We start from the raw sequence: 18,977 nt of genomic DNA on the forward strand, positions 1-18,977 counted from the left end.
ACACACACACACACATGCATACATGCACCCATGTATGCAAGCTCGCCCCACCTCTCTTTCTTTCTCAACCATTTGTTGTATTGTGTGCTTGCTCTGTTTTGGGAACTCCGATACAAGGAAGACTCACCCCAGCAATGCTTCCATCCTGTCCACCACCCCATCTAACTTCAATTCCTCCCACTGCAGCCTTCCTGAATGAAACACAGAGACAGGCAATTGGGGTCTGAAGGTCTAGGAAACTTGACCCAAGGCTCCTTCACTACCATGCAGACAAGATGGCCATGGTACTAGGAGGCAAACTACAGCCCCAAGACACAGGTGACAGCTGCATGCAGTAGGGGTAGGTAGCTGGGGTTCACCAGAGAGGGGGAGGAGCCCACAGAGTCATCCCCTTACCTGAGCCCCAATAACCCCCTCCCAGAAGGATGTCATCCCAAGAATTGGCAAGAGACACAACCAAGGGATAATAAATATAATTGCTATGACGGAACCCTGCCTAGAGAAAGCAGGAACATCCTGCACTCCCAGACCCCACCTGTCCCCTCCTGCATGCTGAGGGTGAGTTAGATGCTTTGAGATCACCCTGGGGCTGCTGGGAACCATGGCAGTTGCTGAGGGCAGGCTGCAGTACTCCGCATTTGGCTACCCAGCCCCAGGCCCTGAGCCAGCCTCCTAGCCCAGGACATCCAAGTAGACAGGAGGCGCCTGGGCCAGGGCTTGCAGCCGGGCATGCACATCCTTGATGCTGTGGCGTTGTTGGGGCTCCCGCTGCCAGCAGCCCCGCATAATGGCGTAGACCTCCGGTGGGCAAGCACGCGGCCGCTCCAGCTCACGTCCCTGCGTGATGCACTCGATCGCCTGGGGCCACCAGAGGGAGAGAGGAGAGGGCATACTGGGCCAGGGGCCAGACCCAGCACTGCCTCTGCCTCACTGAGGCTCCCAAGGCAGGTCACACAATATGTCTGGGCCTCACGGCACCTAATAGTTTAAAAGGATGCAGTGAAGCCTAAGATTCCTTTCCACTCTGACTCTGAGCAGTGACAGGGATTAGAGCTAGATAGACCCTGTGAAGGCTGGACTAGGGTAGAACTGCATCCCAAAGGGCTGGAATCAGACCCTCAGCAGACTTGCCAGGTGGGTTGAGGAAGGAGAGGGGCCAAGACATTTGCCAAATCCATCAGCTAAGTGTTGAGGGCTGATTGGAAGAAGGGAAGGGTTCTCCATCTCTCAGCTCCAGAGGGCAAAAAGGAAATAGAGCAGGGTTGCAGGTAAAGGACTTGAAAAGTGGGTCGCTTGCATTTTAAGGTAGAGGGCAACGCCACTTTTTCTGTCTTCTGTAGGTACCACTATGTGGGCACCTAGCTCCTCTGACAAAGACACTGCAGTGGGAACGCTGAAAGTTTGACTCCAGGAAGGACTGCTAAGAAGCTGACGGATCCAAAGGAGAGAATGTGGCAGGGAGATGGTTGAAGGGCCTGGAGCCTCTTCATCCCCCGCTTCTTCCCTCCCTCCGCATTAGAGGACTTGGGTTATGGACGGCACTAATTCCATTCCTTCTCTCAGTGCTTGAGAAAATTAAAATCTATAACCCTCTCCCCCACCCCACTAGCCTCCAGGGAGCAGACTGCATTAGGAGGAGAAATGCAAACTGACAGCTGCGAGCCAAGGAGCGGGTGAGGGGAGCTGCTCTGCGAGAGGGAACACCTGGGGCCTGCTCTGGCTGTGTCCAATCCGGGGGGCAAGGGTAGGTGGGGACTGTCCTTCTTGCAGTCTAACCTCCAGCCTTCCTGCTGTAGGGTCAGGCGCGCCCGGTCTATGTTCCTCTTTCCACGCCTCTCCCCTTCACTCCGATAATGCCTACTAGGTCTACAAAATGCAGCGAGGGATGGTGGTCTGGGCTCCATTTATAAAGTGCTTTGAGGTTCTCCCAGGAGCCGGTTAAAATAGGAGAAGGTGTACAAGAATACGGTTGGGGTGGAGGGAGCAGGGCCGGCAGGATGCCGGATGAGTGCCGGCGGCGGTGGGATGAGGGGCAGAAGGGGACAGAATTCCCCAAAACAGGGACCCAAAGGGACAGGGAAGGGGTGGCCGGCAGGGAGCGAGCTGCGGAGCGGTACTGACCTCGGTGTTGGAGAGCTGGTACCAGGGTTGCTTGCCGTAGGTGAAGATCTCCCAGAGCACCACGCCGAAGCTCCACACGTCGCTCTCGGTGGTGAACTTGCGGTAGAGGATGCTCTCGGGCGGCATCCAGCGAATGGGCAGCATGGTGCGGCCTCCCACCTGCCGGCGGACGCCGCGTCACCTCCAGGGGGCGCCCGCCCCGCGGACAGCCTCTCCCGGCGCAGACCCGCCCCCAGCCCCGTCATTAAAAATAAATAGAAGTGGCTCTCCCTCCCAGGGCTAAGAGAGAGAAACCGTTGGTGCCGTGTCCGTCCAGAACAGTGGAGACAGACCCTCCTCCACTGAGGGCCAAGGGAGTAGGAGGAGGGTTAAAAAACCAGGATCAGAGAGTCTCAGACCCCACACCGCCCGAGGAAGGCGTGGCCAGCAAGGGCATGCCCTCTACGGGGACGCGGCCACGGCGGCGTGTCTACAGTTTGGAGGCTGGGGGAGGGGTTGGGCTGAAAGACCCTTACGCGATAGTAGTCGGTGCTGTAGATATCCCGGCTCATGCCGAAATCGCCGATCTTAACCACTAGTCCCTGACCCACCAGGCAGTTGCGTGTGGCCAGGTCCCGATGCACGAAGTGCAGACCTGCCAGGTACACCATTCCCGCAGCGACCTGGCTAGCCACGGCCAGCAGCTGCCCCAGGCCCAGGGGTCCCGGAGCCACGTCCTCCCCACCAGCCAGCAGCTTGGCATCAGGCCCGTGGGACCTTCGAGAAAGAGTGAGGGAGAAGGGATGGGCTAGGAGGAGAGAACCTTGGGGGAGCCTGAGAGAAGGGAGGGGAGCTGGGGGAAATGGGGGAGGGACTCGGGGAAGGTAGGAAGGAGAGAACAGGGGAAGCAGGTGTCTGAAGGGGCTTGGATGGGCTGGTGTGCCCACCTCCAGAGCATCCCCTAGTGCCCACATTTCCCAAGTGCATGCCTTCCTCTCGGGCAGCCACCTTAAACTCCAACCTCAGCATCTAGCTGCCGGCTGTCTCCTACACCTCTTGCCCAGCTACATGTCCGACTAAAACCCAGCCAAGATGCTCAGCATCCTCCCCCAGGTGTGCCCCTGCCTCATGGAGGTGTGTCCCTCACCCAGGCTGTCAGCCTGAAACCCGGGAGTCCTCCATTTCTGCCTCTCACCTTTGCCCTCAGTATTCAGCCATTCCTGTGGGATCTGCCTTCCTTCCCACAGCTTCCAGGATGCCCTCCTCCTGCCCACACCTACCCCTCCAGACCACTCCTCAAATACTCCTTCTTCTGAGGCTGTCTGAGCTGGTGGTTTTGTCAGTATTGCCCTTTTCCTACTGGCCAACTTTCTCCTCATCCATTTATTTCTTTGTTTATTCCAGACATTTGGTAAACATCTCCAGTGGTGCCAGGCACCAGAGCTACAGTGGAGGGGAGGATGCAAATAGGCGGGTTACAGCAGTGCAGCGTGAGGGGCGCCTGGGGGCACTCAGGGTAGGGATGGAAGAAGTTAGGGAAGGCTTCCTAGAGGAAGAGACATCTAAACTGAGACTCAAGCCCTTAGGAAGGGAGGCTGATAAACCACTCGAAGGGATGGGAGACAGGAGTGGGTTATGTGGCTGGGAAAGGAGGCCCAGTGCACCAGGCAGAGATAGAAACCCAGGGGCAAGGAGGAGCAGACGGCCCCTCCTAGGGGAAGTCTTCCAGACTCGTCTAGGAGCGTTCATGAGTTCCCCCTTTGGTTTCCTTATGCTCTATCTACCATATAAAGCTGCTCTCCCCACATCCTGGGCCCCAGATGGGTCCTCGCTGATATCCGGCCCCTAGCAGGGAGCCCACACCATGTCTGGTGAGCAAGGGGAAGGGCTTCTCTCTGGCCTCCTCTTGACCTGGATTCCTCTGAGCCAATCCACCTCCACACACAACCTCGGATCTGACCTCACCTCCCTCCTGCTCCACATCCTCCCCGGGCTCCTCCCCATCCTTAAGATAAGCTCAGACTCTAGGGTCTTTTCCAGCTGAATTCTGCAGCCTGGCTACGTGAATGACCCAGCACTCTCAGTGGGGATGTTTAGAGACCAAATCACAACCATCAACTGTACAAAGACACTCATCCAGAACCACAGTCCTCCGTTGTCCCTCTTACTGGTGGGGAAACTGAGGCCAGAGAGGGGAACTACTTGACAAGGAAGGCTCAGTTAACAAGTCGCAGTTGATCCCAAACCCTGGCCCTCTCTGCTCCATCCTGCTCTGACCTCGGGGGCTGCGGGCTGGGGGGGGTCCACCTCATCAGAGAAGAGTTCAGCAAATGGAACACGTGACCATCACACATCTGGATCATTTGTTACCTGTGTGCCTTTGGGCAAGTCACTGAACCTCTCTAAGCCTCATCTGAGAAATGGGTACATTTCTAGAAGTTTTAAGTTATTAAACCTATCAGAGTTGTTCTGTCTCAAGCCAAAGAAAGGAAATTTGGGGGAATTTTCCTCAAGTATAAATTGCCATATATGCTAGGTAACTATGAAAAATAAATATCCATTTAGATTATTACAGATATATAGGTATAAGGACATACAGTCATAAATGAATTGTAAAATATGTAACATAGCGCCTGGAACATGGCAAGCGCCTGATATATGTTTGTCATTGCTGTTATCATCGTGATCCACACTGCCCCCTCCTATGGACACAGCTTCTGTGTGCCACACACAAATGCACGCACATTCTCCACAAAGCCCAGCCATCCTGCAGCCTCAGCTCGTGGCTTCCACTACTGCAGTCTCCCTGACACTGTCACTCTGCCCTCCACACGGACTCTCCCCACATCCACACATCTGCCTCAGAGCTCCTTGGGGACCGGAGCTGTGCCTTCCTGCTCCTTCCTGGTGTTCTCCCCAAGTTCAGCAGACAAGCCAGGGTGCGCTTGTAGGGAAGGGAGGACAGGCCATGGGCCGGGGGCCAGAGCCAGGGCCGGGCGGGCCCTCGTACCGGAGGAAGCGGTTGAGGTCACCGTGCCGCATGTATTCAAAGACCATGAGCAGTGGGCGGCCCTCAGTGCAGACGCCGAAGAAGCGCACGATGTGCTGGTGCTGGAGCATGGTGAGCAGCTCGGCCTCTCGCTGGAAGTCCTGCCGGGCGCTCTCAGACACCTCCTTCAGCGCCTGGATGGTAGGGTCGGACATCCCCGGATGCAGGCCCAGTCTTGACCATCTCACATCCCAGCTGGCCCAGCATCCACCCCCAAGTCGTGAACTAGGCCAGGTCCCAGCCTCTCCCCTCTCCCCTGTCTTGAGCACTCTGTCTTGGCATGACAGTGCTCTGGGAGGTGGGCCCTGGACCAGCAATACTTCGTGGCCAGGGTCTTACCTTGACAGCCACTAGCATCTTGTCCTTCTCAGGCAGCAGGTTGTGGCACTCGGCAAGGAAGACCTTCCCAAAGGCACCCTCACCCAGCTCCCACTTGAGCACGATATCTCGGCGTTTGATGTGATGAACACCTGGGAGTGGGGGCTTGCAGGATCAGCCAAGATCCCCAGTCTTGGAAGAGGGACGGGACAGGGGCAAGGACAGGACTGTCCCGCAGGGTTGTGCTTGGCACAGGGGGCGCCCGTCAAGACAGAGGGTCACACTGAAATTGAGCCCTCACCAGGTCCCATGACGTGATGGGGACCTGGGTGGTGGGGGGCTGGGAGGAAAGGTTTGTTCAGGCCTGGGGTGGGCAAAGGCAATGACACCCAGGAACCTCTTCACATGCACACACATGTACAAACACACACACACAGGCTTGCCCCCACCCTTGACCCAGCCCCTCACAGGCATCACTGAAGTACTGTGGGTTCTCAATGATGTGGCCTTGGAGCCCAGAGCCTTTGCCCTCAGTGGGAGACAAGGAGCTGCCACCCAGAGTCATGAAATGCAAGGACATGGCCAATCCATCCTCCGGAGCCAGCACAGCAGGGCCTGGGAAGGACACAGTCACGTGGAGGGGTCACAGCCCAAGCACACACCCTGGCTCCTGCCAGGCTGCAGGGTGCCGGGTGACCCCACCTCCTAACTTGCACGGGAAGAACTGAGGAGCTGGGAGGCAAGACAGTCGCAGGGGGAAGGGGAGGCACTCCAGCCATTCTCCGTCTGGCTCCTGTCCAATCCCAGGCCCCGTGGGCCACCAGAGAACTCCCCCACTGCCCCCCCGCAGAGCTCAGACCTCCCAGATCCACTTAGTGTTTGACTACAATCCAGCCACCAATTAGCAGCTGCTACTTCTGAAACTCCCCTGGCTTCAGCACCGACACACTCACACTCACGAGTCCACATATACCCCAAACACCCACTCTCTCGAACCCCATGTGTACCCAGGCCCCCACACAGAGGACAGAGTCGGGAACAACCAGGAGGAAATAAAGCCAGGAAGACAGACTGACGGCCCCTCCACAGCCCCTCTACTCACGGTTGATCCCAAACTTGTTCCTGCGTCCACATTTGTTGAGCACAAGAAATGTTGTAGAAAGGAAGAGACAGGCAAAAACGGCCAGGCCCACAGCCATTGAGACCTGGGGTATGGGGTGGTTGGATCTAGTAGTCATCCTGAACCCTCAGAGCTCCCCACTAGTCAACTACTTCTCCATCCTGCATAGATGCCCAGAGCCAGGCCCCCACACCTGCCTTCTCCTCCCCTGGCCCCCGAGTCACGGCTGTGAAGGTGTTGATGGAGCTCAGGCCAGACTCTGCTGCTCTCTGTGCTCTGACTGGAAATGACATACAGAGGAGCCTCCAGCCCAGCTCCCTGTCCTAAGTCCTGAACAAGCTTCCACTTCCCATGCTTACCCCAAAAGGAGTCTCATCCTTCTCCACTGGGTCTCCGGAAGTGCTGTTGGTGTCTGTGGGGACACAGGGTAGAAAGGCTTTGTCACAGGTTGTATCTCCTCCACAGACTCCCCACCCTGGCCCCGGCTGAACCCTCAAGGGTTAACTGTGCCCCCTGCCCCAGCGGCAGCTCCCAGCTCCAGGGACCAGACAGAACCTGCCCTCCAGCTTGGGCTACTCACCCACTGGCGAGAAGGAGACTGCAGCAGGAGGGAGGAGAGAGAGCAATCACATGGAGGAAAGGAGCAGTGAGTCCCCTTCCCCCTCTGGACTCATCCCTTCGTGGGTGGGAGTGGGAGGGGGAGGCGGAGCTGCTCCAGCTGGGCCAGGGATGCCCTGGTTTGTGGCTCTCTCTTCAGCCAGCCCTAGTGAATGGAATAACTCAGGGGTGCAGGACTCCTGGGGCTGGGGAAGGCTGGGGCAAGGAAGCCAGCACAGAGCTGGACACCAGAACTCCAGGCTACTTTCTGTCCGGGACCAGGCCCTCCAACTTCCAGGGTCAGGATCACAGTGGGAAGTGGGCCAGGCCTCCCCGGACACCTGGATCTGCACCCAGTTGGGGCCCAGGGGGTGGGAGCAGGGTTCAGGGTGGCCCTCGCACCAGGAATGGGGTCCTCAGGGTTGAATTCGAAAGGGTTGTCCATGAAAGCGGCCATGACCCAAGCGGCGGCCTGGCCCAAAGGGTTGGTTGCCAGCAGCGTGTAGTTGCCGTTGTTGACATGGGTGGGCTGGTTGAGGCGCAGGCAGCCGTGGCGCATCGTCTCATTGGCTGCCAGGTCCAGGAACTCGGTGAAGATGAAGGAGGTCTCGTTGAGCACAGAGCCATTGAAGAGCCAGCGCAGAGAGGGCGCTGGCTGCCCGTCCACCGAGAAGGGGATGCACCAGTGGTGCTGCTCCACGGCGGCTTGCAGATGCACGCTGGCCGGGACTGCGGGCCGGAGAGGGTGACAGGGAGAGTCAGGAGGCGTCCCGGAGAGGCTGAGGGTGTACAATCAAAAGGCTCAAGCCTAAGAGAAACGGGTCAGTGGGCTCCAAGAAATTCACAAGCAGAGATGTTTTGAAGAAAGCTGATAGTAAGTCTTAAATAAAGTCAGGCAGCAGGTGTATATATTCAGAAGCTTAAAGAATTTAAGCGGTGGGTTTAAAGTAAATAAGTAACAGTCCTAGAGAAGTAGGGTTCCAGCTCATAGAAATTAGACATGGAGTCTTTCGGATGAGGGAATCCAGAAAAATTTAGTGTAGTCAAGCTTAAGGGGATCTGGAAGGGTCCTAAAAGATCAAACAAGCAAATATATATATATATAATTTTTAAACTCTTTGGAAAAAGATATGGGTTTGAAATAGACCCAACCTGAAAGAAGTAAAAGACCTTCAATAATAGAAAAAAGTATATATATATACATATGTGTGTGTGTGTGTGTGTGTGTGTATACACACACACACGGGGTTCTCAGTGGACAAGAACTGGGTGAAGCACACTACTGCTAAAGAATCCACCTGCCAATGCAGGAGATGTAAGAGACGCAGGTTCGATCCCTGGGTTAGGAAGATCCCCAGGAGAAGGAAATGGCAACCCACTCCAGTATTCTTGCCTGGAAAATCCCATGGACAGAGGAGCATGCATATACCCAATTGACACTGGAATTCCAGCCAGCATTCATGCAGCAGCATACTATTCAGCAGTGAAATGAATGAACTAATTGTTACTCCAGTTAACATAAACAAATCTTACAAATATAATGTAGAGCAGAAGAAATTAGACACAAAGTAATATATGAGGTATGATTCCATTTATATAACGTACAGGATCAGACAAAACTCAACCATGCTGAGAGGGAAGCATATGTGTGTAAAATTATTTTTAAAAGCAAGGAGATGATTGTCACAAAAGTCAGAATGGGGTGGAGGAGAAGGATGGGGTTCTGAATAGTGAGAAGGGGGTGTCTTCTGAAGTGTCTGTAAGCCGAATTATTGTTTAAAGTGTATATGTTTTATGTACATATCTATGTAAAGTATGTTTCCCAAGAAAAGAAGAAAAAATTATACCATGTAGAAGATTTTAAATAATTTGTTGGCAGACCTAGAGAAATTAGGCAGGGAGCCTAAAGAGAAACTTGCATGGAGAATTTCTTCTTTTAAAACTAGGAAGTAGGGCAAAAAGTCCTACAGAGGAATGAACATGAAGAAATACAAGGGAGCAGAGAGAATGGATGTAGCTGGTGTTGAGGGCTTCAGTAGCAAGACTTGGGCAGGGGGCCAAAAAGAAATCCCTCTCCATCCCTCTGGCCTTGACGAGCCCCCAGGACTTCCCTCAAAGGATCAGTTCATGGGAATCTGGAAAGAGCTGGGAGGGAGCAGCTGTGGACACACGTACATCCCACCCCTTTCCTGCAGCCCCCAACCCTCACATCCTTTTTTCCGGGAAGCAGGGATGGGGTGGGCAGAGAGGCAGTCACTGGCACTCACAGGAGACATTGACTTGGGCGGAGACTTCAGCCCGGCCCACATCATTCTCCGCCCAGCACGTCACGTTCTTCCTATTGAGGTCACTGGTGACATTGGCCAGGGTCAGCCCCAAGGACGGCAGACTCCCAGATTCCTGGGTCGGAGAAAAGAGGGGAAAATGAAGAAGAGCTTCAGCTGGCTTGGGGCTGGAGGCAGCTGGGCAGGAGGGTGGAGGAGGGGGCAGAGCTGATGTCTTTGGGGAACCCCTCTGGCTCCAGGTGGAAAAGAGAGGGAGGGACGGGAAGGGAAGAGGTGTGGGAGAGAATATGGTAGAGAATGGCTCTCCTTCAGAGCCTGTTTACACCTTCTCCTGAATCACTGATTTAATGATCTGAAAAATCCAGAACACAACCAATAACCTCAAAATAGGCGCAAAGTCTCCCAAACCATAAAACCACCCATCTGAACAGCTGAATACAAGTCACAAATCCCAAGTATAGAAATGTACACAACCAATTGGAAAACCAGCTAGGACCTCACCACCTACTCATTCTTGTTTAACACATAATTCTAAGAAATTTAGTTTCAGCCCAAGGAAGATCTGAAACAAACAGATGGTGCTGATAACGGGGCAGCAGTTAGGAGCAACAGTAGAACTGTGATGAATACCTTCGGCAGATGGAAAAAGAGAGTGAAGTTAGAGAGAAGCTAAAGACTTGGTTCTGAATCATCATCGAAAGACTGACTCAGATTCAGATTCTCTTCCTGAGACACCACGGAGGTTATATGGCCCTAAGACAATTTTTTAATCTTGCTGAACAAAGATTTTCTTATTTTGTAAACTGAGGAGGTAGACAAAATGATCTTTCGACATTTTTAGAAAGCTATTTTCATAAAATGATGAAAATAAATGAAGTAGTGGGCAAATCTGATTTTTCTGGAAATTTCGTGAATGTGGAATCCCTTGAATAAATGCCAGGGAAGGTGAAGTTTCTCTGGGCTTCGATTGGAATATGTGAGTTCACATATTTCAGAAGAGCTGTCCAGCCTCTTGTGCAAGCCCTGAGTTCCAGCCACTTGAAGGGGAAGCCCTGCCTAAGCTTCTCTCAGCTGTTCCAGCTCCTCTAAGTCACTCTGGAATATGGTATCCCATGAACTCTTCCCTTTGAGCTGTTCCGCCACTCTCCTGATGGTGACCTGATGGGGACCAGCCTCCCCTCCCCTCTATTTAAGCTAGGGAATGGCTTTTCTACAGGAAGTCACTAGAAGACAGAAGTGAAGCTCCCAAAGAGAACAGCAAAAATCTGGAATTTCTCCAAACTTATCAAAGGTCTCTCCCCTGAAGGTCACGGCTTCTGCCTTGCCCGCTGTTCCATTACTCAACCTTAGAGGCTCTGATCTATGGGAAGGTGGGACCCCTTGGTGGCCAGTGGTCCCCCTACCGTGTCTAGACCTCCTGCTCAGGACTCCAGCGGTTCCTCCTTCAGTGTTGTCCCAGGTTGTTGTCGTTTAGCCGCTATGTCTGACTCTTTGCAACCCTATGGACTGCAGCCCACCAGGCCCCCTCTGAGCGTGGGATTTCTCAGGCAAGAGTACTGGAGGAGGTTGTCATTCCATTCTCCAGAGGATCTTCTAGACCCAGGGATTGAATCCACATCTCCTGCTTGGCAGGCGGATTCTTTACCACTGAGCCATTTGGGAAGCCCAAGGGACCACCAACAATTCTGGGGTTGATTCCCTTTCCAAAGCGAGGGCCTCCAAACTAGACACCACACCCTGCTTTCACTGGCCCGACTCCTTCCAGGGCCTGGGCTCTGTGTGTTCACCCACGCGGGGCCAGCTTTTGGGTGGGCACAGCCCAATGTCGACCCCTGCTGTCCTTGTCCATGAAACCTCCTGAGTCAGTTATGGCTACTCTTGGCTGCCTGTTGCCAGCCTAAGGACAAAGGGCAGGATCTGGGAAGATGCCCAAACTGGATAAGAGAGCTAGAGGCCAGCAAGTGCCCAGAGGCAGGGAGAACATCTGAAGGCCATCATGTCCATCTCCTCAGTTGACAGATAAGAAAACCAAACTGCAGGCTGATTGGGGGATTTTTCCAAAAGTCACTCCAAGAATTAATTAGTGAGAGAGCTGAAACCAGAACTGTGCCTCCCTTACTAATAAGCTCATCACACACCCAAGAGGATGCTGCTTCTGGATTCTCTACAAAATGACTGGAAGGCCCTGAAGAACTGGCCTGGGCACAGGACCACAAATGTTGCTCCCTCTCCGTGGGCCTCAGTGTCCTTATCTAGAAAGGTGGATTGGAGAGCTGGTGTGTTGGGTTCCCCGGGTCAGCTCCAATATGGGAGGGCTCTGTGACCCTCTCTCTTTGCAGCCAGCATATCTTCCCAGAGTGGGGACCTACGTTCTAGCTGATCAGTGGAGCCTGGGGTCCCTGCTGGACCAAGGTCTGCCCTGAGGGCATGTGGTGTGCTATAGCTACCCAACAGCACAAGCCTGAGTCCCAAGGGTCTAAACCATCTTGGTCCATCTCTCGTCCTTTATGGGCTTCTTATTTGCTATCTCTCTTTCCCTGTCTTTGTTCCCTGTGCTCGGGTGCATCAGGAGGGGGGCGTGGGGGCGGGGACGGTGGAGGGCTTCTCACCATCACTGTGGCTGACCCCTCCAGCTCCGTGAGGATCCAGCCAGCCTGCTCCAAGCCCTGCCCCTCCACCTGGCACTGCAGCAACACGTCGGCCCCCACATCCACGGAAGCATTGGACATCTGGATCTTCAGCGTGGGCTCACCTGGTGCCCGAGGGGTGTTAGAGCTGGGAGAGGCCTCCGAATCCTGCCTGGGGACACTGATCCTCCCTCCGCCCTCCCCAGTGACCCTGCCCCTTCCCCGCAACCTTCAGTTTCCCCCAGCTCTCTCCTCCAGTCCCCCCTTCAGGGCTCGTCCCCTGAGCCCTGCCCAATGCCCTCCCCCCAGGGGTGCCCTCTTTCCCAGCCCCTCACACCACCTGCAGCACCTACCGCAGCTGGCATTGGACATGAGGGCAAGGGGCCCCTGCCCGGGACACTGCAGCTTCTGTTCCCGCACTCCTCCCCGCCCCTCCTCCTCCCAGCGCTGCAGCCAGAGCAGGGCACAGGAACAGTGCAGGGGGTTCCCCGACAGGACTCTGGTGAGTGTGGGGGAAGAGAGAGAGTCAGGGGGAAGGGCAGATGTGAAGGAAGTTCTACAGCAAGAGGGAGTGCAGTTAGATAGCGGGGTGGACTGTCTAGAGGTGAAGGAGTGGGGACATGGGAGAAGTTCCTCTCATGGACCCCTTTCATGAGACACTGAAAGAAACAGAATGCCAAAAATCAAAGACAGCCAGCTACAGGCTATACAGAATCGCCCCACCCAGGCTCCCGAGGGTGGCAAGCCAGGTGAGGGCTCTGAGTAGGGTGGCAAGGAGGGAAGGGCACTCACTGCTTTCCGGAGTAACACCCAAAGGCCTTAGGTGCCCACCAAACACATCCCACTGCTGTCCACCACCCCCACGAGCTTGGTGTGCTAGGAATGTGGGCAGATATGCCCTTGTGCCCAGAGAACCGTGCCAGCCCCCGGCCCTGAGAACACACAGCTCTCCACTCCCCTCCACCGGAAATGTGCCCAGGGCAATAATCCCCTCAGTGGCTGCAGGGACCCACAGCCTCTGCTTTGATGGGGGTGGGGGGGGCGGTGGTTCACAGACATGCGTGTGGACAGTCAAACACGCTATCCCCACAGAGAACCCCTACCCACCCCCGCAACAGTTCCATACAGACACAGTGACATACCTTCACAGAGATGTACAGGCACTCGAGGGCCCGCACAGAACACACACACACTCACACACTTGCTGCCCTTGCCCCTGGAAGCTCCCACACTCACAGTTCCTGTAAGGAGAGGCCCTGGACCGTTTTCCAGGAGAGAGACTCCAGAGCGTTGAAGGAGAGATTCCTGCAGGAGTTGAGACAGAGCAGACAGACCCCTTGAGTGACCCGACCTCGGTCTGACCCAGTGTGAGTGAGGGGAGGAGCCAGGAGGAAGTTGACATCTGGCTCCCCTACCCCAGCCCTGGCAACTACAAGTAGCCCGTGGGCGAGGCATTGGGGTGGGGGGCTGGGTAGGCTCTTTGAGTCCCATCTTCTCCCTGGGACAACAAGGGTTAACCCCACTTAACCCCCTCCCAGACCCCAGGGAGGAGGGGGTCTGAAGGAACAGCCGCTCCCCCTCCCCCACTCTTGGCCCCAGCTGGCAAAGTGCTGAGGCCCCAGCTGGGGGCAGGGGCTCCATCTGTGCTCCCACTGAGCCCAGGACGGGGCCAGCGAGGAGGGGAGGATGGGCTCCCACCTCGCTTGCCCTCTGCCGGATGCCTCGGAACTCAGAGTCCTTCCTCAGGTCCCCTCCCCACGCCTCCTTCCTTCCCCTCCTCAAGGACTAAGGAAAGGGACCGCAGGCCCCCAGCCCCCAGTTGCAGAGACAGAGAAAATGAGTTTTTCGGCGAGGGGCCGGCTCCAGGACTCTGGAGCTGCCACACCTGCGACCTTCTGCTTCTGAGGGGCCTGCCCTGACCCTTCTCCTTGCCTAGCTGTCTTTTGGTTTGTGGGGGCTGAGTTGGAAAGTAGCCACTACACAGGGATCATCAGCAAGACCCATTTTAGCGCCAGGCAGAGCTGACTGTCCTTCTGTCCTGCCGCTTACAGTTATATGACCTCAGCCCAGAAACTTATCCTGGCTGATTCTCTGAATCCTCATCTCCAAAATGGGGATGACGCTACCTCTCTTACCAGGCTAACGGTGAAGATTCACTGACAATAAGTATTGTGAGGTGTCACTGAGTAAGCATTTTAACACACCTAGTAAATCACAGGACACAACAGAGAGTTTAGAGTCCCCAGCACAACTCCGTGAGTCAGAGGCTCCCACCACACTTCCCATCTCCCCAGCTGCCCCAGGTGCGAAGGAGGAGCTGAACTCCTACCCTCAGGAGGCCAGGGAATGGTTTACCAGGGACTCTAAGGGTCTTACCTTTGGAGGTCTCTCTCGACCTTGCCCCCTTCTCTACAAAAGGGGTGCCTGTGACTCCCAGGGGAGTGTGCCAAATGACTGATCTGATCCCCCAGCACCCAGGACATCCCAGAGATCAGGAAATAGTTGGGAGACAGAGTCCCGGTCAGAACCCAGGGTCCTGCTCCTGATCCTTGCCCCCTTTGGACTGCGTGTGTCTGAACCCCGGGAAGAAAACCGAGGCAGGCACCATGAGAAGTGTCCTGCAGCATGAAGCATGGAAGCGAGACAGCAAGAAGGACCTTCTAGTTGGCAGGGGCGAGAGCTGAGAGGATCACCAGCCCTGAAGTGGATGAGAAAAAGGCCCAGGAGAATGGGTGGGATGACTTCCCTAACCAGGCTGGGGCTGTCCTCAGAACAGTGCCCTGGGGAGGGCCAAGCCCATTAGCCGCCCAAGCCTAGGTGTCTCCCAGCCCGCCCTGCCCAGCCCCGGTCACTCACAGTCGACCGAGCCGCGGAGTGTAATGGAAGGCATTTGGCGCCACAGAACGGAGACCGCTCTTCACGATGGTGCTGGGGAGGGCACAGCGGGGTCAACACTGAGGGGAGCAGTTACCTGGGCCCCTGCTCTCCACCCTGCCAGCCCCCCAGTCTCTAGTGCTGAGCCCCAAACACTTCCTCGGCAACCCTGGACCCCTGAGGCCACCAAGCTCTCTGGCCAGCCAGCGCCTCAGTCCTCAGCCACCCCAGTCCACCCAGGCCCCTCGCGCCCTTGGTCCTAGCACCCTCCCTGACCCTCTGGTCTCCCAGGCCCTGTGCGGAGCCCCTCACAGTTTCCTCAGCTCCCCCAGGCCCCTCAGGTCGCTGCGCTTCAGCTGCTGCAGATGCTGCTGGTTCTCGATGTAGCTGTGTGGAGAGAGGATGGGAATCACAGGGGCCCAGGCCCGCACTCGAGTCCCCACACTCACCTGCCTCCCTCCCTCCCAACCACAGGCACCCACAGGCATCCAGTCACACAGAGACCTGTTTACACGTGTAAACGCCTACACACCCATCCACATACGCACAGAGACCCTCACACAGTCACACAGTCCCATGCCTGCATCCTCACACTATCACACATGCATGCTCTTACACATTCAAGCACACACACAGAGATATGTAAAGATATACACAGAGACGCACCTCCTCACATACACCAGCATATGCATGCGTGAACCCACAGATGTCCCCATGTGCACACTTACACTCTCCCATATAGACACACATAGCCACATAGCTCATGCATGCACACACGTACATGCATGTGAGAATGTGTGGGCATTACTCGCATGCACAGACACACATGAGTCCATTCGCAGCCTGGCGTCCTGCTTTTAAACACAGAGCCTCTCCTGCACATGCTCAACAATGGGGGGTCATGCTCAAACACTCGCTTCCATGAGGGGCCTACGCTCATCACTGCCACTGCCCCACCCAGCACAAAGGAAGGCCTGGGGCCATGAAAATACGCGCTCCCAAACACACCCGCTCAGAGACCACTGTCTGGGCTCACCCGTACTACTGGGCATGCGTTCGAGAGCACGCGCACACACACATACACACACACACACACATGCCACCCTCTCCCCGTCAAAGCCACTGGCCCCTCCCCACACTCAAGTATAAACCCTTCCATTCTCCACCCCCACCACCCTGGCATCTTTCAGCAAAGCAAGTGACAGGCATACAGGCTGTCAGTCAAGGACCCCTTGAGCCCCTCCCTGCCCCAGGAGGGCCCCAGCGAGGAGAAGGGGGCCATGAGAGAAGGGAGTCAGAGTTAGGAACGGGAAGAGGCATCGACTGGCTGTCTCACGCAGTGAGAGAGCAATGGGAAGGCTTCGGGGGCAGGGAGTGTGCAGAAAAACAAAGAGACAGCGAAACAGAGACACCTAGGAAGAGGAACTGACAGGAAGAGACTGGCAGAGAGACGGAGACAGACAAGGAGAAAGACAGATAAGAAAAGGGAGACAGAGAGATAAGCACAGAGAGCCAGAGAAAGCAAGATAGGGGGCAGAGAAAGAAAGAAGTAAAAGCAGGCATGCAGGGCTGGGGGATTTCTGCTGCCCTGGGGCCCTGTCCAGCTTCTGGATCTCACACGCCAGGGAGTTCCTGAGAAGTCAGCTGCCCTTGCAGGGACACCTCATGTCCCCATCCAACGCCCCCCACCCCCGCCACACACACACAGGGGCTCCTGACTCACTGCCTGTTCTCAGAACTCTCTCCCTCTACCCTGTTCTTCCTAGCCTTTGGAAACCAGGGCCAGCCTGAATGACCACCCCCCACACATATACACACTGCCAGCCCTTCCCAGACTTGGCCCCTGCAGGACACCCAGGTGTCAGGTCATCAGTCCCCTGAGGTCTAGGGAGTAAATTCCAGTGACTCTGAGAGTTGGTCCCTATCCTACCCACTCAGCCCCCAGCTCCTACCAAGAGAGCCTAGTGGTGTAGGGACCTCAGGAGGGGGTGAGGGACCCGGGGAGGGAGTGAGAAGGTAGGGTGGCCGAGTATGTGCAAACTGTCAGGCAGCGTGCTCAAAGCTGCCTCATTCGTTTGGATTCATAATCAATCTGTCTATTCGAGTCCATTATCTCCTCGTTAGCTCTGCGGGTGAAGGAGGAGGAGGGGACCTTGCAGATGGAGGCAGGGGTTAGACTGCTGCCCCACCCAGAGGGACAGCTCCACTCACACCCTGCATGGCTTCCAGCCCCCAGCCCCGACCTGTCCACACTCCCCACTCCCACTTCCCCCCTGCTGGACCCACTAGGGGCTTGAAAGGGAATCAGGAAAAGAGTGCTGATGGGGAACATGCAAGAGCCTAGACCCTGCTTTGCAGACCCAGTGACAAATGCACAGGACTGGGGGTGGCAGGCTAGACTTCAGGCCTCCCTCCCATCATGCAGAAACCTAGGTCCAGACCAAGACAAGGCCATCTCTCCTCCTGGCCTCCCTAGGGCCATTAGGGAGCGAGATTGAGTACCTTCCCGTTAATTACCACAAGATACCCGAGTAACTCAGTGCCAATTATCGTAGGCTGCTCAAGTCACTTCCAGACATTGATGGCCCCTGCCACAGATACCTTTCAGGCTATTACTGCATGAGGCCAGGGTTCCTTGCCCACTGTCTAACCCCAGGCCTAATAGGAGGAGGATATTCTAGCAGGTCCTTTCTTCTTCTAGAACTCTTGCTGGCCGCACCAGCCACATAGAATACTCAAGTATTTTCCAGACACCATCATATGATGCTTGAGTATCTCTAAGCCAATTATTAAAGAATACTCCCATAGGTTTCACCAGTTGCTAAAAAGTACTTGAGTATTTTGTAACCAATTAATGCAGGGTGTCAGAATACTTCAAATGTTGGCGATTCCTCCCAGTTTCAGGTCTGGAAGGGAGGAGAATCTCTCAGCAAGGGCACTGTCTCCCTATGCAAAGTAGGGAGAAAAGGGTGATGAAAGAGATGGGGATGTGGAGAGGGGAGCTTGGAGGGGCTCTCATTTCCTACCTCCAAATTAAACCGTGGTGGGGAGGAGAGATGGTGGAAATCGGGAGAGGAGAGCTCAACCACCAAGTTATGGCCCCTCAGCGCCTCCCACCTATTTCAGTTCAATTTCCAATTCAAGAGAGAAGAGCCGACTTTGCCTGGTCATGACAAGGAAGGGGGTAAGGGCGGATTTATCCCTGGGAAAGGAAAATGGTAAGGGTATCAAACTGGGGGTGGGGAGTGTTCTCTGCAGATAACCACCTCCTGTATAGGGCAGAGGGTGGGCTCCTGGCTGAGCTCCAGAAAGCGATTTCTAGAAGGCTGGGCTCTCTCGGATCTGGTCCACAGAGAGCCCCCTCTTCCTCTCCTCGAAGCTAGCACCTAAGCTGCCCTGAGCCCAGCATCCAGGCAGTAACTGCGGAGGCTGTCAAGGCAGCAGAGGAAAACCAAGGCACAGCCGAGACTTGCGTGTTATCGGTCTCCCGCCGCACCCGCCCCTCCTGATCTAGCACGCAAGCGGTGAGTCCGCGCCCACGGGGCACGGCTATGCCCGCCTGTCCCCGCGCCCCCTGGCTCGCCAGACACTCACAGCTCTGTCAGGTTCTCGGCGCCTGGCAGGTGGAGGAGGTTATCCAGGGCCCCCGGCCGGGTGCAGCGTAGCCCCGAAGGGCCGTGGGGGCAGCAGACATCGGGGCAGGATGCAGCGCCCGCAGATGCCAGCATCAACCAGGCCAGCAGGCTTCCCGGCCCCGTAGCCCGGAGGTGCCCGCCAGGTTGCCCGCCCCGTCCGCCTCGCAGCATCGCGACGGCGCCCGCCTCGCCGCGGCCGGGCAGCCGTCTGTGCGCTTGCAGCAGCCGCTGCCGGGCCTCCCCCGACATGTGCGCTGGGCGGTGTTAAAGACCAGTCGCCAGGAAAGGGCGGAGCCAGAGGCCTCCGCCCGGCCTCGCCCCGCCCCTTCTGTCTCCAACCCCGCCCTCTCCTCTTCTAAGTCGCGAACTCTG

At 55.8% G+C, this 18,977-nt stretch overlaps 1 protein-coding gene across 1 annotated transcript; it reads right to left on the reverse strand.

Moving 5' to 3' along the window:
• Positions 1-457: 457 nt before the first annotated feature.
• Positions 458-18,834, reverse strand: NTRK1 (neurotrophic receptor tyrosine kinase 1). Its single transcript, XM_027529822.1, has 17 exons — positions 18,565-18,834; positions 15,283-15,357; positions 14,953-15,024; positions 13,333-13,401; positions 12,450-12,595; positions 12,079-12,221; positions 9,452-9,584; positions 7,587-7,913; positions 7,168-7,185; positions 6,947-6,999; positions 6,570-6,672; positions 5,936-6,082; positions 5,489-5,619; positions 5,111-5,283; positions 2,637-2,877; positions 2,122-2,280; positions 458-858 (listed from the first exon to the last, which is right to left on the reverse strand). Exons 1-17 carry the CDS (start codon positions 18,774-18,776, stop codon positions 673-675), a joined length of 2,388 nt encoding a protein of 795 aa, XP_027385623.1. The 5' UTR covers positions 18,777-18,834; the 3' UTR covers positions 458-672.
• Positions 18,835-18,977: the final 143 nt, after the last annotated feature.

The sequence above is a fragment of the Bos indicus x Bos taurus genome, chromosome 3, assembly GCF_003369695.1.
Source record: "Bos indicus x Bos taurus breed Angus x Brahman F1 hybrid chromosome 3, Bos_hybrid_MaternalHap_v2.0, whole genome shotgun sequence".
Classification (NCBI taxonomy): domain Eukaryota; kingdom Metazoa; phylum Chordata; class Mammalia; order Artiodactyla; family Bovidae; genus Bos; species Bos indicus x Bos taurus.

Coding starts and splice junctions, on each gene's coding strand:
- NTRK1 (XM_027529822.1), bottom strand. CDS start 18,776: ATGCTGCGAGGCGGACGGGGCGGGCAACCTGGCGGGCACCTCCGGGCT. Junction 15,358..18,564: donor GCCGAGAACCTGACAGAGCT/GTGAGTGTCTGG, acceptor CTCTCCACACAG/CTACATCGAGAACCAGCAGC. Junction 859..2,121: donor ACCAGCTCTCCAACACCGAG/GTCAGTACCGCT, acceptor TGGTGGCCCCAG/GCGATCGAGTGCATCACGCA.